Raw genomic sequence first — 26,719 nt, forward strand, 5'->3', positions numbered from 1 at the left:
TCGCCGCTAGCTCTACAACAGCCTGATTTCCCCGAAATGATGGGCCGGCGCTGGCCAATCGGCGCCCTCGCGGCGCTCTGAGAGGCGGGGCCGGGCCTGGGCTGGGGGAATCCCGCTAAGTGTTTAGATTGCGGGCCAGCGCCGCTGCCCTGGCAGATCGCGCCACTCCTTCGTCGAGGTAGGACGTGCGTCCGAGCTCAGTCGAGCCGAGGCCAGCGGGAGCCGTGCCCAGCCAAGGCCAGCCGTGCCCAGCGGCCCCGCGACCCGGGCATCCTCTGCCTTCTCCCTGCTCCCACCCGGAATCGCGCTCACCGCTTCGGGACCCTCGGATTCCGCCACCCATTCGCGCCCGCTGCAGAGGTGAGCCTGCTTTCGACGCGGGGGAGGGAGAGGGGACGGGTGGCATCGAACAAAGACGCGCGGGGCACCAGGAAGTGGGGGCTGAAAACCCCAGGCGGGAGAGTCGCGGGCGTGCGGCGTTGCCTGGTTCCCGCGCGGGCTCGGGAGGGCGCAGGAGGAACGGCGGGCTGCTGCGCAGGGAGGGCGGGCGGTGCGCGAGGTTGCGGGCGCCCGGCCGCTTTAGCAGATCTGTGTGCGCAGAGCCTTCGGGGGGAGGGAGGGCCTCTGGTTAGCGGGGTATGTTTGTAGCGCGCATCCGCGAGCGGTGCCGGGGACTCGAGTGTCGGTCCGTGCGTGCATGGGTGCTCTGTGCCTCGCGCCCAGACCCCAGGTTTCAGGCTGTCCATGCAGGTGGCAGGGTTGGGGCTTGCTCCCCTGGGCGGCTGGAGAACCTGCTGCAGCAGCGGGAGGAGGCGTCACAGGTGTTTGGTTCATTTCGCCGAGGACAGGAGCCAGGCAGGAAGGGTTGCGCCTCGCGGCCGCTGCACTCTTGTGGGCGATGGTGGGGGGAGGATGTCTCCGATGCAGGGAGACTAGACTGCTCGCCCATGAGGGAAAGTGCACAGCTTTATCTCAAGTAGGGAAATTTCTTGGCATCCAGCAAAAGCCCCTACCTTCCCAAAGGATCTGAGTTTGGGAAGAAAAGTTTTGGTATTAAGATACCCGTGTATTTTGTCTCTTTTTCCTGCACATAAGTCCTGCAACTATCACCAGTCTTCCCAGGACTGCCCAGGAGGGAAGGGGCAGGATGGTGTTGCCTCAGATGCTAAAAGGATTTGGAGGGCAGTTTTATTTCAGTATAAGCCTCCTCCCCATGATTGTATTACCTGCTACCTGGTTGAGGGCAGGGGAAGGTAACTGAATGATCTGGGGTGCAGCAAAATAGTGCCCAGGGGCTGCTCAAACAGACTCAAACAGGAGCCTTCTGTCTTCTCTTTACAGCCAACATGCCCATCACTCGGATGCGCATGAGACCCTGGCTAGAGATGCAGATTAATTCCAACCAAATTCCAGGGCTGATCTGGATTAATAAAGTGAGTGTAACTCTTTGGGTTTTTCTGCCACATTTTAACACATGTTCTTTGGGGGACCAAAGCTGCAGATGCAGCTCAAAAAGGGAAGTGATAGGGAGGAGGCAGATGTGTTTTCCAGCGGGTCCTGCGTGCAGGGAGTGGGCTGGCCCAGCCCTGGGCCTCACTTGCCTGACTTCTGCCTGCCTTCCTTCCTTCTTGAGGAAAGGACAGGGCACCTACCTGAGGTCACTGACAGTTTCCAGCAGCTAGACTCTTCCAGCATCCAAAGAGCTGGAGTTCTGATCTCTCCTGAGGGAGACCCATAAAAATTCACCCAGCAGGGCTCTACTCAGACAAATGGCACTGCCAGTAGGAAGGTGACCGGCTCACCAGGTGACCCAAGAGTTAACCTTGCACCAGTTGCCCAGGCCCAAGAAATCTCTTGCTGGTGAATAAAGGGCATCACAGGCTTTGTAGACCTAATAACAACAGTATTCATAATAACAGCTACTGCATACTGTTCACTCACTACAAGTGAGTGTGGCAACATGCTAAGTACGTTACTTACATTGTGTCATTTAACCCTTAAAATAGCCCTGTGAGGTAGGTCCTTTAATATCTCCATTTTCAGATAAAGAAACTGAAGCACTGAGAGATAGATAATGACTTTGATGCCAAGACTTGAACCTGAGCAGTCTGACTCAGAAATCCATACTGTTAAGCCATGAGAACAGTGAGACCTTAGTCTTTACAAATGCCACTGTGTTTTCTTGTTTCATAGAAAACAGTGAAGGACAGAGTTAGCGTGCCAGTGCCACGGCCACACAGGGTAGCCAGCATCCATGTCTGGCCCAGGGCTTCCTCAGGCATACGGCCAGAACCCCCAGTGGAGGAGCCAGTGGCCCTAAGGTGTCCTGAGCAGTCCCATCTAATGGACAAAGTTCTCATTTCAATGTCGATGCTGACAAGCCAGAGAAGCATGCCACCCAGCACATCTGTAACAGGCAGAGGGAGGTTTTTGCTGAGCTGATGGTGCCACAGCTCATCTGAACCCATAGCCCCTTCTGAGGGATCCAGAGTGATGCAGCAGCCTGTTCAAGCCAATCTCAGGATGGGTCAGCCCAAGCCAGCTGTCAGGGTGAAAAGGGGAAGTCAGCCTTTTCCCAGACCTCAGTGGCTGGGCAGACTCCGACTAAAAGCCTGTAGCCTCTGAGCTGACACAACCTTCTGTACATGTGTGTGTGCTGTTCAGGAGGAGATGACCTTCCAGATCCCATGGAAGCACGCTGCCAAGCATGGCTGGGACATCAACAAGGACGCCTGTCTGTTCCGGAGCTGGGCCATTCACACAGGTGTGTGACTCTTGCCCAGGAGGAGCCTGGGAGGGGATAGGTGGAGGTACTTCTGTTAACACAGAGGCTCTCACTGGGCTTTCTGAGCTCCCTGTGATGGAATTGGGGGTGGGGGCAGAGGGCAGACCTACATTTCTTCGGAGAAGGGCCATTGTTTCAAGGAGTTTGTGGCTGGATTAGAGTTCTCCCTGGCAAAAGCAACTGTGAGCCAAGATATTAAGAGACCCAGGCCTTCTTTTCTTGAGGCCCTTGGCTAAAGGCCCATCTTGTTGGTGGCCTCCTTTTATCCCAGAGGGATGGGGCTCTCAGCCCATCTCAGACCAGTCAGCCCACCTATCAGTAACTGTTCTTTGATGCCTACTCTGTACCCACTCCCATGTTTGGAAATATCAGATAAGCCCCAGCCCCTACCCTCTGGATGCTGACAGCTCAAGTAGGGAGTCTGGGCATGGTCCAGGACAAAGAGCACTTTCGGGTATGTGAGTGCTCTAGTGCGTCCAGCTGGGCCCATCTGTGAGGCTTGCTGGATGTGTCTACGTATACAAGCCTGGGCATTTGAGAAACCCCAGGGTCCAGGGCCAGCAGAATGTCATGCAGGAGTACCTATTGGTTTGACCAGTGAGGATCCCTGGCAGCATGAGAGCTTGGGAAACTCTTGCCTTCCTCCTCCCAGGCCAGCAGGCAGCTGAGGATCCCCACCTATGGCCCTGACCATCTTCTTCACCCTCCTGCCCACTAGGCCGATACAAAGTAGGGGAAAAGGAGCCAGATCCCAAGACGTGGAAGGCCAACTTTCGCTGTGCCATGAACTCCCTGCCAGACATTGAGGAGGTAAAGGACCAGAGCAGGAACAAAGGCAGCTCCGCTGTGCGGGTGTACCGGATGCTCCCACCCCTCACCAAGAACCAGAGGAAAGGTATCCAAGGGCTCTGGGTCCTCAAGAAGCCCCCAGGCAGGGAGGGAGGGAAAGCAGGAGGGAGGGAGGAAGGCAACTGGGGCTGGTGTGCCTGTACCAAGGCTTATAGCTTGTCTCTTCCACAGAGAGAAAGTCCAAGTCCAGCCGAGATGCTAAGAGCAAGGCCAAGAGGAAGGTGAGTGCAGTCCTAGGCAGCCAGTCTTTGGCCACCTGTGAGTCAGGCTGGGCAGTGGAAGAAGTGCCACGGCAGCCTGGTCTAAGCTCTTCTCCCTCTGCAGTCATACGGGGACTCCAGCCCTGATACCCTCTCCGATGGCCTCAGCAGCTCCACCCTGCCTGATGACCACAGCAACTACACAGCACAGGGCTTCATGGGGCAGGACTTGGAGATTGAGCGGGCCCTTACTCCAGGTGAGATGGACGGGGCCTGGCAGGGACCGTACAGGTCGGAGGGGGTGGGGCAAGCTCTTTCTCTTGGATCTGGGAGGCAACGTGCTTTGGGTGGCCTATTGGAGCAGGCTACGGGATAGGGGATGCTGGGTGTCCTGCAAACTAAGAACGCACACAGCTCTGACCTGCGCTTTCTGCTGTCCTAAAGCACTGTCACCATGTGCCGTCACCAGCACTCTTCCCGACTGGCACATCCCAATGGAAATCGTGCCAGACAGCACCAGCGACCTGTACAACTTCCAGGTGTCGCCCATGCCCTCCACCTCTGAAGGTTCGTGCTGCTGGGGCGTCGCTTGCCTGCCTGACTGTTCAGGTCTTGGGAAGGGTTTCCTGGTGGAGAAAAGATGCTCAGAACTCCAGAGCCGGCGGCAGCAGGCTAGAGAGAAGAGGAAGGGGGCCAGGGGCTGCATTTTGATCTAAGGTTGCTGGTTCTCCTGGCTTCTCTGCAGCCCAGTCTCCGAGGGTGAGGAAGGAAGCGAGGGAGTAGGAAGAGGTGTGGCTTCAGGGTTTGGGAGGCTGAATCAGTAGGAGAGTATCCTGTTCTGGAATCTGCAGGGCAGGCAAGGCAAATGTCTACTGGGATGGGTGTGTGTGTGTGTGTGTGTGTAGGGGCAGGGGAGCCTGGCTGACTGCCAGCTAACCTTTCTGCGCTTCCCCATCCACAGCCACAACAGATGAGGACGAGGAAGGAAAGTTACCTGAGGACATCATGAAGGTAGAGCCCCTTCCTCCCTGGGCACTCTTTTGAAGTAGCTGCTACTCAGCGAGGAGAGAGAGAACCTCCAAATCGGGGGGCGGGGGGAGGGGTGTGGGGTGAGGGGGGGGCAGTGTTAGGCAGCTACTGCTATGACCTGGCTGCTTGCATAGTGCCATCTCCATACGGCTAGGGACCGCTGGCCCTCCTTGGAGGAAAGACACTGTGGAAGTGAGGACAGGAGGGATGCCCGGTTTCCAATAGACTGTCCTGGAGCAGGCCTCAGGGCCCCGGATAGCTCTGAGTCAGCCACCATCAGGACCAGGTCCCTGGCCCGCATTCTCCGCCCCAACATGCCCCAGCCCTGCTAGCCTGAGACATGCGCATCAGGTTTCAATAATCAGCCTTGGGGATCTATAATATGGCGTCTTTATTTTTCCTTTAGCTAATTATCCTCTAGGGTTGTTTTTTCTGTTTTGTTTTAAAAGTGAATATAAAGGAGTTTTTGCAGTTGTATGCAGGCTCTGTTCCATCAGCACACAAACTTCATGGACATAGTTTCTTATCTCTTGCTTTTCTAGTCATCTTTTCTTGACTTATTATGCTAGCCATTGCTTTAAGCCATTCTCCCAGTTGTCATGTCCTTATCCAGTTGAGAGGAAAGGCGAGGAGCTTTGGTGCCGGGGTTGATGTAGGAGTGTGGGTCCAAGGCAGACCCTCACCTCCCAGGCCCCTGTCCTAAGTGAACTCCTCTGCGTCTGTCCATCTGAGAAAGTGGCCAAGGGTGTGATCCTGACTGGGAAGCTTTGGCTCATTAGGGCAGGGCCATTGGGTGAGTCTGCACTGGACGTGAGCTGATGGCCTCTTGTTCCTCTGTCCCCAGCTCTGGGAGCAGGAGCAGTCAGAGTGGCAGCCGACAAATGTGGATGGGAAGGGGTACCTGCTCAATGAACCTGGGGCCCAGCCCACCTCTGTATATGGAGACTTCAGCTGCAAGGAGGAGCCAGACAGCCTTGGGGGTAAGAAGCCCCTGAGGGAGAAGGGAGAACCATGTGGGGGGGGCTAAGGGAGGGGAAGGCTAGGGGGTAGGGCCAGGGAGCAGCAGAGGTAAAGCATCCTTGAGCTCACCAGGGTACAGACAGCTTGCAAATTAGCTGTTGCGCCCATGCCTTTAAGTTTGTCTAAAGAGGGGTGTTGCGGCCATGGGATCGACATCAGATGCTGCTGTGTCTGTGGCCTTCAGGGAGGGAGTTAGGGGGACACTCACCTCCTCCCAACCCCCCTATCCTCATACAACCTTCTTCACATCTTCTAGGGGATATCGGACTGAGCGGACTGAGCCTACACCGCGTCTTCCCAGACCTGAAGAACATGGACAGCCTCTGGCTGGACAGCCTGCTGCCCCCAGTCCGGCTGTCCTCCATCCAGGCCATTCCTTGTGCGCCATAGCTGGGTCCCCGGCTATCTTTTGCTCTCCTAGGCTAGCAGGACCTGGCATCATGGTGGCTGTGGTGCAGAGAAGCAAGACTCTTGGATGTGCAAAGAGTGGGGGTGGAGCCACCCTCCTTGGGACAGTGGCTTCTCGGGGCCTGGCAGGACAGGGTCTGTGGGGTAAAGCTGGCCCTGCCTCCTGGGAAAATGGGGTTCTGAGACTGGCGTCAGGTGGAGGTCTCAGACAGGAGTCAGCCCTCCAGGTTTTCCCTCCGAACCCTGCTGCCTGGAGAGGGTTTCCCTGTCACTGAGGGAGCAGACCAGTGACCTCAGGAAAGCACAGCACCACCCCAGGGCTGGCTCTGCACTAAGACAATTGCACTAAGTGAATCCTATTTCCAAAGAGCACCTCCCTTCCCAGCTGAGCCCTGGGCGCTGTTCCAAAGTCAGTGAAATGTGAAGGAAAAACGTGGTCCTGCGGGACAGTGTTCCCCCAGCCTCAGAGGAGTCCTGCCCTCCCCGCCTGGGCTGAGGGGCTGGGGGGAAAGCATGGCACTTTTTCCTGTGGATCTTGCCACGTTTCTGATCAGAGATGTACACTAACGTTTCCCGCGGGTTCTCAACCTTTGCGTTTATTTATACAGTGCCTTGTCCTGCGCCCACCTGCCCCTCAGGTAGGCTGCAGCAGCTCTCAGCAGGCCCAGGGAGGGAAGTGTGAGCACCTTGGTATGACTTTTAAAATTGGAAAAGCTTTCTAACCACTAAGTCATATATGACCATAATATGTACATGCGTGTAAATATGTACATTGTATTTTTATAAAAAGTGAATTGTTCTAAGGGGTGTGGCCTTTTATTTGTAGATAAATTGTAAATTGTAGATGAGTTTACTTTCTGTAGAGACATTCTGATGGCCTCATTCTTGGCATCCTGCCTGAGCTTGACTGTGGGGTGAGGTGACACGCACCTACTGTAGGATCCTTTCAGTTGTGTTCTTGGAGAAGATGGCCGGAGGGGACAGGCATGACACAGGAACACACTCATGTAAATATAGTCGAGGCTTGGCGTTAGAGCCAAGGCTGTGAATGAATTAGGGAATGTTGGGTTTTGAGTTCTGAGGAACGTGCCGTAGACTGTCTGTCCGCTGAACTCCAATGCAAGTGCACTCGGGTTCCATTCCCAACAGTGAACAACAGGTGCGGTGCAGTCATGGGCACCGGAACAGACGCTGCTCAGAAAAGGCTCCTGAGGCCTCCTGTGTCGGGCCTTGCTGCCCGGCTTCTGCAGAGATGGACATGTCCAGTAGGCAGTGGCAGAGTCACATGTGCCAACGGAGTGCTTGAAATATGGCCAGTGCGATGGAAGAATTGGATTTTAAACTTCATTAGTTAAAATTTAAATAGCCACTTGTGACTAGTATCTACTGTATTGGACAATACAGGTAGAAACTGGATTGGGGACAGACCTGAGGGGTTGGGTGAGGTGTTGAAAGAAGGGGGGGGGGGGGGACGGGGACAGGGGATTGGGGCTATTTACCTGCCAAATCAAGAGTCTTATTTGCCAGCTAACAATAACTCTCAGTGCTGAATGCCAGCCCTGCATTGTTCTGTGAAACGGGTCCATGCACAAAAGTGCTAGGAAAACCTTGGACGACCTTACATGAAGCAGGTTTCCCTCCTCCACATCTTCTCAGGGTCTGTCTGGGCTAATGCACACAGAAGCTCTCTGAAAGGGGTATTATGTTGGGGGTCTCCCTTCTCTGGGTTCAGCACGGGGGCGGGGGGGGGGGGGAGAGAGAAAGAGAACCAGTTCTTTGAGTAGAGGCGCTTGGGATTGAAAAAGAAATGAAGAGACTGGACACAGAAATAGAGGGAGAAGCTGGGTCCAGGTGGGCTTCTGGCGGAGAGACAGAGACACTCAGCACTGAAGCAGGTGTTTATTTTATAGCCCAAATTCCCCAAATATCAGGAGGTTTCACCAAAACTCAAGATGAAGGAGCTTGGGTTGGCCCGAGTCTATTCATTCCCGGTGCTTGACTGGATTTACATAATAAAAACCCTTCCGGGTACCTGGGCTTTGAAGAGTCAACTGAGGCATTCTCACCTCTTGGTTAGATATGCCCCCAAGACAAGGCTGTGCCTACTACACCTTGGGTTCAGTCAACAGGAACTTAAAGCTGTGGCACCTTCCCTGGGAGGGGGCCCTGCACAGGGTATATTGATCAGAACAGTGTTTCTGAAAACCACAGGTTGGGAACCACTGACACATGCCCAAGAGCCCTTCAGATAAGGCCCAAGTCACAGGAATATCTGAGGGTGAGAGGTCTGGATATGGGCTTTTCTCCTCTCCCTCCCCAGTCTCTGGCATAAACTGTACCCAGCAGTAGGCAGGCTGGCCAAGGGAAGCCTGCTGGCATCATTAGCATCATCTAGGGCAGTGGTCGGCAAACTGCAGCTCGGCAAACCGCAGCTCGCGAGCCACATGCGGCTCTTTGGCCCCTTCAGTGTGGCTCTTCCACAAAATACCGACTTCTGCGCAAGGGCCACGAAGTTTCAGTCGCACTGTACGTGCGCACCCGCACATGGTATTTTGTGGAAGAGCCATACTGAAGGGGCCAAAGAGCTGCTTGTGGCTCGCGAGCCGCGGTTTGCCGACCACAGATCTAGGGAAAGGCCATGGCAGGGATGGGGTTGCTCGGGGAAACCAAGCCTTGTAGACACATCTTCCATATACTTAGTCCTTGAAACCACTTGCACTGTGATCCCCTCTTTGGACCCAGCTCTCTGGAAGGAATGTGGGCCCTTGGTGGGGAAGGGAAGGCTGAGTGAAAGAAGATGAGACAATTGGAACATGGGCAAAGGTCAGTTTGACATGCTCTGCCAAGCTCAAGAAATATTGTTCTCTGACCTTGGACATGCTGTGTTAGTGACAGATAGCCTCCTGCTGGGGGGGGGGGGGGGTTAATTCTGTATGTGGGTGCCTGGAAAGACCCCAACTTCAAGCCCTGCCCATCAGAAGATCCACCTGGTTTTTTTAAGAGTAACTTCATCTATGGGCAGAGGGATGGATAAAATGACCTTTCCAGCTCCTCCAGAGCCCAGCCCTTACAGAGGAAAAATGGATTAGGGGTGACTAGCCTCCTGTGGCTTCTAAAAGGGGGCTTGGCAAAGACCTCTAGTGGGTGGCTTTTCCAGATAAGGATGGCTGGGGGCAGTGTGAAGCCAGGGAGAGTGGACTGAGGAGGGATGGAAGGGAGGAAATGCAACCCAGAGCAAACAGAATTGCTCCTGACTTCCTCTCCTCTGTCCTTCAGCCTCATCCCTGACAGAGAGTATAGTGAAGTGGGTATGTTGAAGCCCCAGGTAGCTGTAGAAATCTCAAATTCTAATATGTCAAAGTTCATCACCAAAAATAGTTACCAAAATTGGAGAGGAATTCCACTCATCACCCAATCTCCAGAGCCAAGCTGGAGTCCTGAGCTCCTCCAGCTCTTCTTATCCCAGGAGTCCTAAACAATTGGGACCAACTCCTTAGAATATCCTGTACCCCCTCCTCGTAATAATGGAGCTGGGTCCTAGGGACCAGGCCTGGAGGAGGAGTGTGGGATGGGGTTAGCACCATGAGTTGTCCCACCACACCCCACCAAGGACTTCAGCCTATGCCCAACAGGAGAAACCGTAAAGTCTGCCTGCTCACCTAAGGGTGATGGCAGCTGACAGTAACTCATTAGTGAAAAGGTGCCACATCAGTGGAACAACATCAGTTTAATCCGAGCCAAATTGGGGCATAATCATTCAAGGTCATTCTAAGGACCTGCCAATGCTTTTGTGGGTCATTCTAAGAGTTTCAGTCCAAGCACTGAGTGAAGGTGGAGGCTCTTGGCTGAGGGAGCTAGAAGGCATTGAAAAGCCTGTTTTTTAGGTGTGATGATATCATTGTCATCAAGAACCACTTTTCAATGGGGTAATCTGGCAAAATGGGCTCAGTCATACTAGCTAGAACTCCTGCCAAGTCTACAGATATTCAAAGGCATTTCTGGTTAGTTACAGGGTTTCCTTGCCTTACTCCAAAGGTGTCATTTTAATTGGGCTGGTTTATTCATCCAGCCCACTTGGCAACAGGAAGAAAGCTACAGGCTAATATGCTAACTGCCATACAGAGGCTCAGGGTGGCAGGAGATCTTTAGGGAATACAGATGCAAACTATCCCGTCTTAGTATATTGGTTTCCAACATCTCTCAGTGCAGCACATGCAGGATAAGAGCTTTCTCAGATCATTCTGGAAGTCTCAGATGGGGAACTGCCAAAGACAGAACTGAAGTCCTAGGAAAAGCCCAGGGCCTGGTTGGGGTGGGGTCCTTTCCTCTGGGAGTGATGCCCCCTGGCTAGTGGAGCTGGTCATACCCAGGATGTCATTCTCTGGAACCATTTGGTCCTTCACAGTTTGCACAGACCCTCAAATCCCTGTATCAGTGGGGATCAAGGGGTCCTGTTGGAGCACCCAGGAAGCTTTGTCTCTGTCAGATGCAATGCCCTTCCTTAACTTGGGCAGGACTAACTCTCCACGGTGAGGATGCCTGAAATTCATCAGAACACTGCACTAACCTTTCCCCACTTGTACCAGTGGTCGGTCACAGGGGCAGGAGCCTGGGGAGGGAGAGTGGGGAGCTGGTGTACTCTCTTTTCCAGGAGTGAAAGTTCTGGGAAGAATAAGACTTGTCTTTGTCAGCCAAGACTCCCTGGTGAGGCCAAGTCTCAGGCAGTGCAAAGGAATAGCTGGTTGGCCACATGGTTTTCTTAACTCCAGGCAGCTGCCCAAAGACCCCTTTCTGATGATTTCCTGGGGTGGGAGTTGGAGGAGAAGCCCCTACTTCTGCAGGCTCCATAGTGAGGTGGGCCTAGAGCAGTGATGGCGAACCTTTTGAGCTCGGCGTGCCAGTGTTTTGAAAAACCCTAACTTAACTCTGGTGCCGTGTCACATATAGAAATTTTTTGATATTTGCAACCATAGTAAAACAAAGACATATTTTTGATATTTAGTTTATATATTTAAATGCCATTTAACAAAGAAAAATCAACCAAAAAAATGAGTTCGCGTGTCACCTCTGTCACGCGGGTCATAGGTTCGCCATCACTGGCCTAGAGAGTCTACACAGAGTTTAATTTCAACTGGGGAAATACTGAAGGCAATAAAGCAAGGACATGGGGACGGAGCGAGAGAAGAGGCAGATGTCCAGCTCACCATCCCTTATGTAGCTCCACGGAGCTCAGAAATAGGCAGCACTGGAAAGGACCTCAAAGTCTGGCTGGGTAATGGTAACACAGCCCTCCAGGGCTCACCATGAGAAGGTGCAAAGCACCCCCTATGCACCATGACACCGGCACCTACCACAGCCCCTGCTTCACAGACCAACCAAAGCTCAACTGGCATAAGACATTTGCCTAAGATGACTCAGCTAATCTGTATGGGGCCTGGATTCCAACCCACAGCTGTTTGTGCCCAGAACCCAGACTGCCTCCACAATATCAGGCTGCCTGCAGAGGAGGAAACTGAGGCCTGGGGAGGAAGGTTGGCAGAGCTTGCCCGGGAGCAGGGCTCTAGCACCTCATGCCAAGAAAGCCTTTGGAGACACGAGAGAAGGTAGCAAAAGCCACAGCTGCTCTGACACTGTGCAGGACCCGCCCCTGCTTTCAGCACTCGTGACCTCTCCCACCCCAGGGGACTGGCTCTGCTGCTACAGGCCCCAGGGCCCCAATGGGGTAGGGTTTGTCTTGGTTCTCAAGGAGGGGGATGCCCCACCTATGCCCTGGAGGCCACCTGCAGTTTAGAGGAGCATGGGCCCCAGGAGGGTAGAACACAGACCGCTTGTGACTTGGCCTCAGTGCAGGGGGCAGCTCAGCCACACAAGTCTGTGAACCGGCTCCAGGGAACTCTGGCTTGTTAGCCCTTATCTCAGCTCTAGGGATCAAAGAGAACTTTTCATCTTGCCTGTCTGAGCCATGTGCTCCTGTTCCGCTCAAAACCAGACCCTTGTGGGGTCCTGGGGTCCTCAGAGGTCTGGACTCTGGTGACTGTACCAGCCGGAACCATTTGGGGTGCATTCTAACTCCCAGCCATGTGGTTGGAGCCACTCTGTGGCTGTCGTGACTCAAATCCTGGCTTCTTGGTCCCTGAGAAAACAGCACTTCTGACAGCTGGCTGGTTGCTGCCCCACATCAGGTGGGCGCTCAGACTCACTGGCAGGCTTTCTTCAGCAGACGTGCCCAGCCCTGTCCTCCAGACCCAGCTGAGACGGCGGGTGGGGCCCTCACTCTGTTTCTGGCCAAATGCCTCACATTGGCCTGGGTTCCTTCTTGGTTTCTGCCCTCTGCTTTTCCTTGGAAACCAGGTGGCTGCAGGGTGTTCAGTTCTGCCACCACTTCCCATCAGACTCTCAATCGGAATTAGGGCAGGACCAGCGAGCTCTTCCACAGCATTCAACTCCTCAGCCACACCTTTGCTCACAGAGGTGAGAGGATATGCCAGGCTCTCCGTTCAGGAGGCCACATGGGTCCTGGGGTGGGGGTGGGGCGGGGGTGGGGTTAGGCTTCTTTGAGAAAGAAGGGAGCCGTGTGGGCACAGTGGTGGTGTTTGGGGGTCTGGGGTGGACAGGGAGGAAGTCATGATGCCAGAAGAGCTATTACTTTTCTGAGACGAAGAACACATCAAGGGGTCCTGTCACACACATGGGCCACACTGACCTTGGCCGTGGGACAGGAAGGTGGCTGTCACTGCTCAGACGGAGGACTCCTCTCCCAGTGCTCCTTCTTGGCTTGCCAGGATGGGGAGAGGAGCTGGATGTGAGGGCGCTGAGAGCCATGGTGAGGGCTGGGCAAGTGGGTGTGGGAGTCTGGTATTCTCTGGGGGTGGGGGAGTGGGGTAGGGTGGGGCAGAGGGGAGGGCCCGAAGGGATGTGCAACTTCTCAAGACTCAGAACAGCCTGGTGACTGTTCATCACCACCCATCTGTCATGAACTGGCAGCGGCCAGAGTTCCAAGCCCAGGTGCCCATCTGGCCCCTCTTGGGGAACCTGCCTCAGGTCACTCGGGAGGACCCCAGTTTTGGCCTCTGGCCATACTAAGAGACATGCATTGTGGCCCTGAGGCCCTCCCTTATCTGACAACCCACACAGGCAGAGCCTCACCATCCAGTGCCTGTCCCCTTCCTGTCTGCTACTCCCCACTCGGAGGTGCCCAGTCTCTCCAGCCAGACTGAGAGCTCCCCCGGGACAAGTAGTCATCTCCTGCATCTCTCCACAGTGCTCAGGCAGGCCCGGAGCTGGAGAGCATCTCTTGCAAAACCCTGGGCCTGCAAAACCCTGCAGTCAGCAGCTGTTCACCTGCTCTGTCCATTGCCCACCTGGCTTCTCTGAGTCCTTCCCTGGGGACAACCTAGGCTGGACTCAGGGGTGCAGGGAGCAGAGTGAGAGGCAGGGAGGGCAGAGAAAGGTAACTAGCTCTGCTCCTGCAATAGAGACTCGTCCAACCAGCAGCCCGGGCTAAAGATCCCAGAACAAGCGCCACTGTGTCCACGACATACAGCAGGCACAACCCGTCTGGCTCCCTCAGCAGGACTACTGGAGATGGAAGGTTGGGTCATTAGTTACTTTCTTTTATTAAAAATGTACACAAATAAAAGGAACATGGTTCAGTTGTACAGAGTAAGAAATACAGATGAGTAAATAGAAACATTAATTAAAGCCACCTGTAGCACACCGTCCAGAAGTAATCAGGCTGTTAAATTTTGAGAGACTCGGGTGCAAATATAATTTTTCAGCCCTGCGCACATGTCCAGGAGCTCTGTCCCAGGCAGACACAGGCATGGCTCCACAAGCGATGCCTCTGCTGCGAACACCGCAAGCAGGAGTCTGTTTCCCGGGCCCTGGCTTGGGGCCCTTCCTCAGCCCCAGGTTTCTCTGTGCCCAGATACTGTGCAGAGGTTGGCATCCCAGAGTCCAAAGGGCCAGCTGTGCAGGCTGCAGAGGTAATTTAGAGTAGATTAGGAGGTGCAAAGGCCCTTGCTCAGGACCGAGGTGTCTCCTGGGATGTGGAACCTTCCGTGCTAAAACTGAGAAAGTCCTGGACAAACCTAGGGCAAGTTGGTCACCCTACTTGGAGGGCCAAAGGCCTTGTCCAGCCTCTCCCTCCCTTGCTGTCCACAGGCCCTCTTGCTGGGCCTCAGAGCTCCCAGACCCTCACCAAGCAGCCCAGGGAAAGAGAGGGGGAAGGGAATGAATAAGGCAGACAGTCAGCACCTGAAGGAAGGGGTCAAGTAAAATCTGATTATCAAGGACAACCAGGCCTGCAGAGGTGGAGGGACTCCAATACTTAGCTGCCTGCCCCTCTAGCCTTGCAGCGACCATTAGACTCTGTGTTGAGCCCCCCTCAGAGGTTAGGCCCGTCCTTGGAAAGTGTAGCGTCTCCAGGTGGGCAGCGCTCAGCCTCCCAGGGCCTCCTACAGCCCTGGTGCAACCAGCCTTACACCTCCCTCCTTCTTGTCCACACCTCCTGGTGCATCCTGCCCAGGTCCTCTCTGCCTCCAACTGGGAGCAGCAGATGGGAGAAGAGGAGGCCAGGACAGGCTGAGCTGAGTCAGGAGCAGGCAGGTGGCAGGGGGCCTGGGCAGACAGGGCCTCTCTCACAGTGGCTGGCACATCCTGACTGTGGTCTGGCCCCACACCCTGTCTATGCCTGCGGATGGGTCCCTTGGATAACCTAGCGGAGTAGGCAGAGTAGTGGTCCATGGTGGGATAAATATGTCCACATCCAATCTAGTGAACAAAATATGCTGATGAACAAAATAGAAACAGAGACATGGATACATGGGACAGACTGACAGCTGTCAGAGGGGCGGGGGGAGGAGGGAGGAGGGGACTGGATGAACGAAGGTGAAGTGATTGGCCAAAGAACATATATGCATAACCCATAGACACAGACAACAGTGTGATGATGGCCAGAGGGAAGGGGGGAGGGGCAGGGGCTGGGTGGAGGGAGGCAAAGGGGGAGGGGTAATGGGGGCAAAGGGTGGGAGGGGGACATCTGTAATGGTGCCAACAATATTAAAAAAAGAAGAAGAAATGTCCACATCCTAATGCATAGAATCTCTGAACATGTTATGTTAGGTGGCAACCGGGAATTAAAATTGCAGATGGAATCAATCAGGTAATCTTAAAACAAAGATTATCCTGGATTATCTGGCTGGTCCAGAAGAATCAGAACCAGAGAGATGGAACTGTGTGAAAGACTTGACTAGCCTTGACTTGCTGGCTTTGAAGATGGAGGAAGGCGCCACAAGCCACGGCATGCAGGCAACCTCTACAGCTGGAAAGGGCAATGAAGCAGATTCTCTACTCGAGCCTCCAAAAGGAATGCAGCCCTACTGACACCGTGACGTTAGTCTGTTAAGACCCATTTTGGGTTTCTGACCTAGAGAACTGTACGATAATAAATCTGTGTTTTAAGCCGCTTAGTCGATGGTTCAGCAGCAATACTGAGAAACCACCCAGGGGCTGCAGCTGCCCCACATCCCTTGGTTAGAGCGGGTCTCACAGAGCCCCACCATCCCTCGGTGAGAGGCTGTTTTGTCCTGGGAGGCACTGAGATTCTGGGGCCCAGGGCAGGTCAAGAACAGTGCTCTGCTGGACGTGTCTGTAGGAAATGGCTGCCTCCCAGAGCCCACTCCCCAAACCAGCGAGGGTGCTGGCTCTGAGTCATGCCCTGAGGTCAGGCCACTCCGCACAGCCAGCCAGGGCCTGCAGGCTTGGCTGACAACTCCCAGGGCAGGGCTCCGGCACACAGCACTGTCAGTCCCTGGCCTCACTAAGGGGATCCAGCTGCCCTCAGGAAATACGAGGACTAGAGGGGAAAAGAGGGGAGAGGACAAATCACTAAATTGGAGGTCAGTCAAATCTGCCTGCTCTGTCACCTACTAGCTGTGTAGCTTCGAAGAAGCCACTAGACTTCTTGTAGCCTCAGTTTCTCCATCTGTACAACGAGCATAACAGCTTTTGTCTTACCTGACTCACCGGGTGTGTGTCTTGGGTGAAATAACCCCTGAGAAAACATTGTGCTGCACAGATTGAGATGCTGTTGTTAATAAACAGTAGTGGTCACAACCCCACATGCCTTTGGATGGAGTGAGTGGTTACATATCCCGGGTCGGCAAATGACGGGTGAGTGCAGAGTCATCTGTCCTGCCGGGCAGGCACGAGCTGCAGCCTGGCCAGGAGAGAAGAGAAAGACCTGACTTTCTAAGCCGCTGCCTCGGAGCTCACAGCGGATGTGAGCCGGAGCCACCCTGCAGCCTGCAGGATGTCCTCCCAACCACCACAGACGGTAGCTTTGCACCTTCTTCTTCTTCTTCTTTTTTTGCTAAGGAAAAAGATTTCTAGAGGGTTTTTTTTTTTTTGCATTAAAATAGCCCCTTTGTTCACAGAACACTCCCAGTTTTACAGGGAAAACGCGGAACATGAAACTATGCACAATACAACTCCAATCTAATAAATATAGGATGTTTAACTTTGTGTGCAATACCTTCTGGAAGAAAACATAAGAATACTAATGGGGATTGCTTTTGGTGGTGGGGTTAGGTGATTATATTTCCTTTCTTATATTTCTATAATTTAAAAATGCCCCATAATGCTATAATTACTTTTACCATCTGAAAAAAAATTGTATAAATGAAAAGTACCAGGGACTTCCTTTTGTGGGGCCACAACCTGGGCTTGAGGAGTCATTTGAGCTGGTTCTGCACAGGCGGGAGTCCTGGCCCTGGTCTTTGCCACGGGACCTTGAGACTCACTCTTCTCCCTCCCTGGCCTCTGTTGGCCTGTGAGACAAGATGCTGGACAAAACATTCTCTAGGATCCTTGGCAGCTCGATAAAGTATTCACCTTCATCTCCTCCATCCCTGCCTGATGCTCAGCTCCCAGCAGCTTCTCTGTTCCTAGAGAACTCCTTACTTAGGCCTTGAGGTTAAGACCACCACCCCCCCTTATCAGCCTGGCATTTGCCTGCATCAGTCTGCACTTCTCAGAGCCCCGCCCTTCCTTGGAAAGAACAAAGCCTGGCCAAATCCTGTGCAGCCTGCTGGCCTGCAGTGACCCCTGCTTCCCTCTACTTGTGCATAACAATAGCCATCATTTATTGTTGACTTCAGGTCACAGAGCGCGGCATTTAACTTCAGGTAACCAGCAACTGCAGAAACTAAAATGTGAGCAGTATCCCCTGGAGGTATGTAATGTGGTGACCCTAACTGATCCTCTCCTGTCTCTGAGGTATTGTTATACCCATTTCACTGATAACTGAGGCTCAGAGAGGTCAAGTTAACTCATCCATGGTCATACAATGAGTTTGTGGCAGTGCTAGGATATGATCTGTAAGTCAGTTCAGTCCAAGTCCAGTGGTTTTTCATTCTCATGATGGTGTCTTCCTCAACTCCCACCTTCTAGCACTGGAGGGCAAGGACAGTGTGTTCTGAGTTGAACATACAGGGAGCACCCAGTGAATGTCTGGTGGTAGTGGTGTTGTTCACAATGAATTTAACCAGCATTTATTATTCAATCAACAAGTCTTCCCAGAGTCTGGGATCTCTGGGGAGCAGGAACAGGCCTATTCTGTTCACTGCTATACTCCAGCACCAGCAGTGCCTGACACAGAGTACATGCTCAGTTCGTGACCCTGAATTTATGATTGTTCATTCAAATAATAAAACAACAAAGTAAATAATATGAACTGACATCTATGGGGTGCCTACCCCAAGCCAGCTCTCAGGGAGTCTCCAGGAGAGTTAAAGAGAAATATAACACTGGTGACAAGGCTACCTCGTGGAGTTTTACGTAAGAAAAGTATCTGTGTTGCCCTGGCCGGTGTCACTCAGTTGGCTGGGCATTGTCCTGTGCACTGAAAGGTTGCCAGTTCAATTCCCAGTCAGAGCACATTCCTGGGTCATGGGCTCAATCTCCGGTTGGGGTGCATGCAGGAGGCAGCAGATTGATGTTTTGCTCTAATGGATGCTTCGCTCTCTCTCGCTCTCCGCCGCCCCTCCCCCCACCCCCAAATCAATAAAAAGATACTATTTTATTTACATTTTTATGTGTTCTTTTAAAAATCTTTATTGTTGAAAGTATTACATAGGTCTTAAAAGTATCTGTGTAAAGGCTGTGAAAACACCAAAGAAAGATGATTAGAAGCCTTCTTCTGGTGTTGGAGGCCCTGCCAGAAACTATCACCATTGCAACTCCGATACACTGACTGCCAAAGCACAGAACCCTAATTTTCCATCTATATCCATGGTTCTGTCTGCTTGGAACATATCTGGATGCTTTTGTTGCCCTCCAGATTGGATAACCAGAATGCTGAGGGCTATAAGACAATCGTGGAAACTGGTGAATTTAGCTTGGAGAAGGAAACCGAGGGTCATCTTTAACCCCTGATGGGCTGCAGGGGCGATAGCCCTGGCACCCCCTGAGGAAGACCTCTCTCTGGAGACAAACCAGAGAAGCAGGGAGCCTGGTAGCTGCCTGTCCAGGACGTGATGAGGCCTTACTCCCTACAGCACAATCTGCACACTTGCTCACATAGCAAACGTTTATTAACTGTCCTCCATGGCTTATTGCAGGCTAGGGGAACAAGGATGAATAAAACAAGCTTGCAAGCTTAGAAAACGCCATTCCCCTAGGGAGAGAGCCAGGAGCCTCATCCTGTGGCCTGAGATTCCTTATTATGCATCTTGTCCCAGGCACTGCTGAAGGCTTTTATTTTCCTTTTTTTTTTTTGTATTCTTAAGGGGCTGGGCATAATGCAGATAATCAACAAATATAGGCATCTCTGTAGAGGAGTCCTGGGATGGGAACTCCAGCTGAATCAATGTTCTACAGGGGCCACAGGAGGCTGGGTCTCAGGCCCGGTCATTGGCATGTGTCCTCTGCCCCTTCAGATCCCTTCAAGTGCAGACAGGCCTTGACCACGGTGTCTTCCAGCCCCGTTTCCACAAACACTGACTGACCTTCGCCGGTTGCACTGACATGTCAAAGGATGTCCTCCACCCCTAACTTCATACCAGTCCTTGTCTTCTGTTCCCTCCAGGGCTCCACAGGCTACAGTGACAGCTGTGGTTCAGCAAACAGTGTGACACTCTTGAGTGCTGCTCGGAAAGCAGGCTGCCGCTGCCCTGCCCACTCACACACCGGTCAGCGCCGGGCCTGACCGAGTGCACTTCTTACTGTGAAACAATACTTATGCACAAAAATGCACAGAACATACAGTCAGTTTAGTAAGTACAAAACATGAAGCAAAGATGTGTATAACCACCACCAGGTCCAGAGATACAACAATGCCTACTGTGAACCCCTGTGCACTCCTAATCACAACCCCAACCCTCCCTGGGGTCATGACTAAATGGACTTTTGTGATAATTTCTGTTGTTTATATTTTGCCTCTTCTGCATGTATCCTTAAACAATACCGTCCAGGATTGCCAGTTGTTAAACTTTTCATGAGAGGAATTATGTACATATTCTTTTGTGTTCCATAATGTTGATGAGAGTCATCATTATGACAGTTTTTCTATACCATATTACATATCTGCAAGTTGCTGTGGTTCATTCATTTTCACCGCAGAAACATTGCACATGGTATTTGTATTCTCCAGTGGTGATGAGCCAGCATCTGGACTCCTCCTGGTGCTGTGTGGGTATCTGGTGCACAGGGTAAGAGTTTGGTTAAGGAACATTCTGAGGAGTGGGGCTGCTGGGTTATAGGGTATATGTATTTTCATCTTTACCAGATCACTCATATACTTTTTAAAAAAAAATCCTTGCCAGGGATATTTTTTCCATTGATCTTTAGGGAGAGAGTGGAAGGAAGGAAGAAGGGGGGGGGGGGAGAAGAGAGAGAGAGAGAGAAACATCAATGTGAGAGAAACACATCAACTGGTTGCCTCTTGCATGCAATCCTCCGGGGGCTGGAGATCGAACCTGCAACCAAGGTATGTGCCGTTGACCAGGAATCAAACCCAAGACCCTTCAATTTGCGGGCTGACACTTTTAACCACTTAGCAAACCAGCTAGGGCCACTTATGTACTTTTTAATTATGAAAATGTTTCTCAGGGAAGGGGTGCTGTAACACACCATCATTGTCTGGAGTAGAGAGAATGAGACATGCCGGCCCCTACAGCCTGACTGGCCCACCCTCTGTCCTCAGAACCTCATCCCTTCCCTGTAGCCCAGCCGCCCTCTCCCTCCTCTGGCACCCCTAGGCTAGGACCCCTCAGTAGCAGGCTCCTCTTTGGCCTCTGTCCCTTAGTGATGAAGTTAGATGGGGGTGTGGGTGTGGGTGGGAGGAAGTTGAGAATGAGGAAGTGGAAACCAAATACAAGGGCCACAGAGAAGTCTGGTCCACAGACCTCAGTGTTTCAGCGGCACACTCTGTGGGACAGGAACATGCAGGCGGCCTGGGGAGCATGGCCAGCAGGCGCCAGGCCCACCGTGCTGAGGTGTGCTACTGGGCAAACCGCCACTTTGCACTAGGTTCCTGTATATAAGTGACTCCATGCAGTCCTCACCCCAAACCTGTGAGGTAGGTATTAACATCCCCATGTCACAGGCAAAGACACGGAGGCACAGAGACACTGAGTAACGGACACGATATTACATCCTGTTAATAGTGTGGGATCTGGCCCAGCCTGCGTGACCTCAGTGGTTAACCAAGAACCAGGAGGTCAGGGCACATGCCTGGGTTGTGGGCTCAGTCCCCAGTGTGGGCCGTGCAGGAGGCAGCCAATCAATGACTTTCTCTCATCATTGATGTTTCTATCTCTCTCTCCCCCTCTCCCTTCCTCTCTGAAATCAATAAAAAAAAAAAAAAATTTAAAAAATAGTGTGGGATCTGGACCTGCTTAAATCGTGGCTTCCCTACTTTCTGGTATAACTGTTGAGCAGTTCCCTGACTTTATTTGGCCTCCTTTCCTCATCTGTAGAATAGGCTAACTGACCCACAGGGCTGTTGAAAGAGTTAAAAGAGATAATGTGTAGAAGGAGCTTAGCAGAGTGCCTGTCAAAGGGGAATGAGCAGAACTATGAAATGGGAACCATGGAGTCCCGAGGTGAACAGCCAGGACTTGTGGGGGGCAGCTCATCTTGGCAAGCTGGGACCAGGCCACCACGCTGAGGGAGGTGAGCCGGTGCTCTGTGAGGACTCGGTCAGCGGGGTACTGGCCACATGGACTTTGAAACTTGGGCGCCCAGGCAGTCCTGCTCCCCTGACACCTTTGCCCAGAGCTCTCTTCCTAGCTCTGGCTGCTTCAAATGGCAGTGATTTGTGACGGGGAGCAGTGGATCCCTGCACGTGTGGAGCTTCTACCCAGCTTCAGTGCTGGTCTCCAGGAAGCGGCATGGGCAGGCGGCAACAGTGGCAGCCAATGGGCAGCAAGCCTGTTGCTAAGGTCACTGGTGAACCTTATTTGGCAACTTCCAGCTGACCCTGCATTCACCTCTGAGAACCCTGGGAAACGCCAACCACAGATGTGAAATGAACGTCTCAAAACCACAACTGCATTTCCTTTGAGAAAAGATTCGGCTCTCCTCTCCAGCCTGCCTCTCGGCAAGCTGGGACCAGGCCTTTTGTGCAATACCTTGCAACCTCGAGAGAGAAGCCCGGGCAGGCCTGGGCAGGGAGAGAGGGCAGGGTTCCTGCACAGGCGGCCTCAGGACCCTGCAAGGACCTCTGTTCTCACCCTGCGGCTGCCGACCCCTGCCCAGGCCTCCCCGTTCACACCCTGAGTGTTCCTGACCCCACTTACTGCAGCCTTGGGAAGCGGCTGGTATGAGGAAGACCGGTGGCACGCAGGGAGGAAGTGGGCCTGCCCAGGCCCTCACCATCTGCACCAGCCACACTGCTTTGTGCAGCCTACAGCTCAAACGGTCGATGATTCGGTTTTTCATCTCCTTTTGGTGTGTCTTCCAGCTTAACATTAAATAAGTTAATTAAATGTTGCCCCCACCCCAAATGTGGGAGGGAAGCGGTGCCTTCGGTATTTCCAAAATAATACTCTTTCCTCATGTTTGTTTGGTGCGTTCGATTCTGCAACTGTGCTCACATTTGCCATCTTGCTGGCTCCTCACAGGCCTGGCTAAGGCAATAACAACAAACGATGACTAAGCCCTCAGCACATGTCAGGAACAGGAATCAACTCACAGAATCTGCTATAATCGTTCCCATTCCACAGAAGAGCAAGAATGAGGCAAAGACAGACTCAGTAATTGTCTCGGAGCCCACGTAGCCCGTGAATGAACAGCTGGGATTGTATCCTAGGTAGCCCAACTCCAAACTCTGCCCTATTCTCTTCTGTTACATTGCCTTTCAAGGCACATGCACCAAAACGAATGCCATTTACAGGTAAGAAGGGGAGGCTGAGAAGACTGAAGGGTGGTGTGCGGTCAGGGCTGCTATCCCTGTCCACGTCTGCTCCCAGAGGACCATCCATCCCCCAGCATCCTTCACTGTCCTTTTTGATTACTCTCATGCCCCCCACTCCTCAGCTTGTCTCCTGGCCCACAGGCCTAATGTGGCCTTTCTTTTCTGGGCAGCCCAGGGAGCTAAGTGGCCCGGCCTGTCAGGAAGAGGCTACATGAGCCCATCTGTCAGAGAGGGGAGCAAAGCCAGAACCACAGAGAATGTGCCACAGGACACCCCTCCCCATGTCCCCCCTCCCCCCTTCCCCTGCTAAACCCCTGTGCACACCAGGACAGTCACAGTATTCCACCGGCTGGGGTCCCCGGACTGTGGGCAGCAGGGCTGGGGTGCCTGTCACAGCATCCTCAACTGAAGGTGGTCTGAGGGCCTGGGGTGGGGTCTGGACCCTGAGGAACACCCTTGCTGGAGCATGTCTTTCTCTTGGGCTCTTCAGGACTCACTCATGCACATAGGGTGTCCCAAGATGTATGCAAGAGGGAACAACACGGACCAGGACCCGGGCCTCACAGGTGTAGTTCCAGTGATGAAGACGGACGTTAGGCCAGTAATCACACAGACAGCTGGAAACCACAGGGTGCTATGGAAGTGCACTGTCAAGGTCTTCGTCTAAGGCAGGGGTCCTCAAACTTTTTAAACAGGGGGCCAGTTCACTGTCCCTCAGACCGTTGGAGGGCCGGACTATAGTTTAAAAAAACACTATGAACAAATTCCTATGCACACTGCACATATCTTATTTTGAAGTAAAAAAACAAAACGGGAACAAATACAATATTTGTATTTGCATGTGGCCCAAGCACCATAGTTTGAGGACCGCCGGTCTAAGGAATGCATGGGACTGGGGGTTAGGGCAGGTGGGATGAAGGAGGAGGGATGGTGTGGGGTGAGGGGTAGGGATGGTTCTTGGTGCCTTCCCCACTGTCCTCTCCCCCGCAGTCCAGCCCCTTCTGAAATGGCTTCCGTGCACGTTCTCTGGTGGTGTCCAAGTTGCCCTGAGTGTTTCTGCCTGGTGAGCTGGCTCACGTGTGTGCTGCGGAGACTGGAGGAGAGAGGGCTGAAGCTGTTTATTTTTGAGCCCCAGCTAAACCCAAGCATCTCCATGACCCGCTGAAGTCCTGCATGTGCATGTGAGGGAGCCTGGCAGGCTCAGGGGGTGAAGGCAGCTGGCAGGGCAAGAAGCTCCTGGTATGAAATACCTAATTCTGAGAAACATTTTCAGATGAACCGCTTTCACATTAACCGAGAGCCAGGGCCCTTCCTAAAGCACCTCTGAAAAGTTTTTTTCAACCTAAAGTGTGAAATTAGTTTTCTCCAGAGAGGAAACCCTTCTAGGGGTGACAGCAAGCCAGGTGGCCTTAGAGGAAGCTGGTGCAGCGGGGCCCTCCCAGCCGGCGCCTCCCCACCTGCAGGCTGCCAGCGAGGCAGGTGATCACCACTGGCAGGCTGCTGGGACACACCCTCATGGCCTTCACTAAGCATGCCCCCCTTTCTTCCTCAGGGAACTCCCTGTGGAAAAGGAACCCCAGCACTTGGGGTTTCGAGGCTGTGATCTCGTTTCATTTTCCAGTTTCCATCTAGACGCCTCTCTGCCAGCTCTCTACTCCCACCTCAGAAGAGCTGAGAGGAAGAAAAAAGGGTCCCAACCAGCACCCTGCTCCCCGGGGCTCTCAGAGGGCGGGAACTGGCAGAATCTCCTGCAGGAGAGGTGGTTAAAGTGCAAATTCCTGCCCCCCCCCCCACCCCTCCGTCTCTGAGGTGGTAGGTTTGTGTCCTTCAGTGACTCTCCTGCAACCTGTGAACCCCGCTCTGGCTTTCGCAGCCTCAGGGCCTGCAGAACAGTCCGAGCACAACCCAATCCCCTCCAAGGATCTTCCAGTAGTAAGTGCTTGTGGCACCCTTGCCCCTTCCCTGCCAGCAGCGGGCATACTTCAGATGTCAGTTCTTTGGGACTGGAGGTCTGTAGGAGGTATAGTCTTCACACAGCTCCTCTCCTCCCCACACTCCTAATTTCCCTTTAAGATGTTAATTCCTAATAGGTATTATTAGAAACAAAACAAGAAAGAAAATTTCTACTAAGAGGTCCTTTGACTTTTCTCCCTTGCCTCGTTTATTTATCATTCATAGCCTAATTTCTAAAAGAATGTAAGAGCATTTATATCTGTCTTTTTTCCGTGTGTGTGTGTGTGTGTGTACCTTTGTCCTAGTCTAACATTTGAGGGAGCAGGTGGGCAGGTACCCAAGCCTGGCAGATGTAGACCTTTCCTAATCTCTAGGGCAAATTTGTTCTTCAGTGTTTCTAGTATCAGGTTTTTGACAAATCATTAATCAAAGTTGCAATAAAAAGATAATCTCAGGACTGGGCTGTAAAGGTCCTTAAATAAAACCTTCTGTGGAGGCCTTAAAGCCAAGAGAGAAGAGTCTTGTGTCTTTGGCTGGATTTGGAGGCAAATGAAGGCACCATCCATTTCTAATCAGTGGGGACAGGCATGAACTTTAGTCACCTCAGTGGCTATGGCCTCTTCCTTCACCTCTTGCTGTCGGTAAAGCTGGCCATGCCCTGACTCCTGGATCAGGTGGCACGGGGAGGGGTGGGAAGTGGAAGAGGCTGTAGTTGGACCCAAATGTGAGGGTCAGGGGGGCATCTCCACAGGGTGTGACCGCTGTGGCATGGCTCCGGGGCCAGGCCTGATGGCAGTGGAGGAGGCAGGGCAGCCGCCAGGGCCTGCAGAGCCCAAGTGAGGGGGGAGCCCCCATCTCTGACAGCTTGGTTCATTCCTGTTGACTTACTGCTGCGCAGGGCAGAGAGGTGCCTGGGATGGAGGCACCTCCTGGGAGGAAGAAAGGAAATGGCTGCTCCTCCCAGGGCCCAGCAGGGTCAGGGGCTGTGGGGCCCTCACTGCTCTCCACACTCCCTCACAGAAAAGAAGGTGGGTCTGCTCTTGGGGGCATGAGGTCACCGGCTCCTGACAGGCTGCAGAGCTGGCTCTAGGAGCTAGAATCAGTCATGGTCAGGGACAATGTGAGGCCCAGCACCGGTTCCAAGAGACACCAAGGCAAGGCCCAGGGACCTCGGTCAAGTGCAACCTGGACCAACAGACTTAGGGGCTTAGTTGTGAGTCACCTTCACAGGAGACACAACAATGACCGCATTGTCCACGAGAGCCCCTGTGCCCACGTGGACATAACTCAGACGTGTGGTATCTGAGACAGGCACTCACTGCTCCCTGAGTACCTTCCGACTATTACCGGACCCATGCTGGTACCATATTTCAGACACAAGGGGGAAATGGGCATTTTTCGAGAAGTGCAGCCTGGAGGTGCAGAGTAGTGAAATCAGGTGTGAGCAGTTGTTCAGAGGATTGATGTCCAGAACCCGGATAGACTTGCTCTGGGTGGCTCAAGGGGAGGAAGCTGCCTTGGTGGGACAGTTGAGAGACAGAGGTGAGGAAGGCTTCCTACAGGTCCAATGTGTTGTCCAAAGACAGACAGAAGCGCGCGTGCGCGCACACACACACACACACACACACACACACACACACACACGCTTCTTTTTTTTAACAGAATAGGAAATGAATGGAAAGATACCCTGACATTTTAACAGTGGCTGTCTCTAGCTGGTAAGACAATGAATGATTTACAATTTTTCCCTTTCTGCTTACCAATAGTTTCTAAAGTATCCATAATATACACAAATTACTTTTTCTTTATCATGGTAAAATATGCATAACATAAAATTTACCATTTAAAAAAATTTTAGGTGTGCGATTCAATGGCATTAAGTTTCATGCTCATGTTGGTATGCAGCCATCACTACCATGAAGCTCTAGAACTTTTATATCATCCCCAGCATAAACTCTGAGCTTCTGAAACGAATTCCCCACTCCCTGCCACCGCCAGTCTCTGGCAATCACCATTCCACTTTCTGTCTCTATGAACTTGACTACTCTAGGTACCTGG

The 26,719-nt window shown here is 52.8% G+C and overlaps 2 protein-coding genes and 1 long non-coding RNA gene across 8 annotated transcripts in view; 2 read left to right on the forward strand and 1 right to left on the reverse strand.

The window, feature by feature from the left end:
- The window catches only part of RAD50 (RAD50 double strand break repair protein), a 197,960-nt gene that overhangs the window by 116,714 nt on the left and 54,527 nt on the right, over positions 1-26,719 (reverse strand). The window lies entirely within an intron of this gene.
- On the forward strand, positions 140-7,094 carry IRF1 (interferon regulatory factor 1). 2 transcript variants are annotated; one of them, XM_036313987.1, is made up of 10 exons: positions 142-360; positions 1,342-1,433; positions 2,665-2,764; positions 3,504-3,680; positions 3,806-3,855; positions 3,959-4,091; positions 4,279-4,401; positions 4,796-4,845; positions 5,708-5,843; positions 6,140-7,094. In XM_036313987.1, the coding sequence occupies exons 2-10, from the start codon at positions 1,347-1,349 to the stop codon at positions 6,271-6,273; spliced, it is 990 nt and encodes a 329-aa protein (XP_036169880.1). In that variant the 5' UTR covers positions 142-360; positions 1,342-1,346; the 3' UTR covers positions 6,274-7,094. The 2 variants fall into 2 exon arrangements, with proteins under 2 accessions (XP_036169881.1, XP_036169880.1); XM_036313988.1 differs by lacking the exon at positions 4,279-4,401 and having other exon boundaries at positions 140-360.
- Positions 13,172-15,761, forward strand: LOC118658444. The gene is made up of 2 exons (XR_004968319.1): positions 13,172-13,882; positions 15,415-15,761. It is a non-coding gene; the product is annotated as an uncharacterized LOC118658444 (long non-coding RNA).

The sequence above is a fragment of the Myotis myotis genome, unplaced genomic scaffold (genome assembly GCF_014108235.1).
Source record: "Myotis myotis isolate mMyoMyo1 unplaced genomic scaffold, mMyoMyo1.p scaffold_m19_p_6, whole genome shotgun sequence".
Taxonomy (NCBI): Eukaryota; Metazoa; Chordata; class Mammalia; order Chiroptera; family Vespertilionidae; genus Myotis; species Myotis myotis.

Coding starts and splice junctions, on each gene's coding strand:
- IRF1 (XM_036313987.1), top strand. CDS start 1,347: ATGCCCATCACTCGGATGCGCATGAGACCCTGGCTAGAGATGCAGATT. Junction 4,092..4,278: donor TGAGCGGGCCCTTACTCCAG/GTGAGATGGACG, acceptor GCTGTCCTAAAG/CACTGTCACCATGTGCCGTC. Junction 5,844..6,139: donor GGAGCCAGACAGCCTTGGGG/GTAAGAAGCCCC, acceptor CACATCTTCTAG/GGGATATCGGACTGAGCGGA.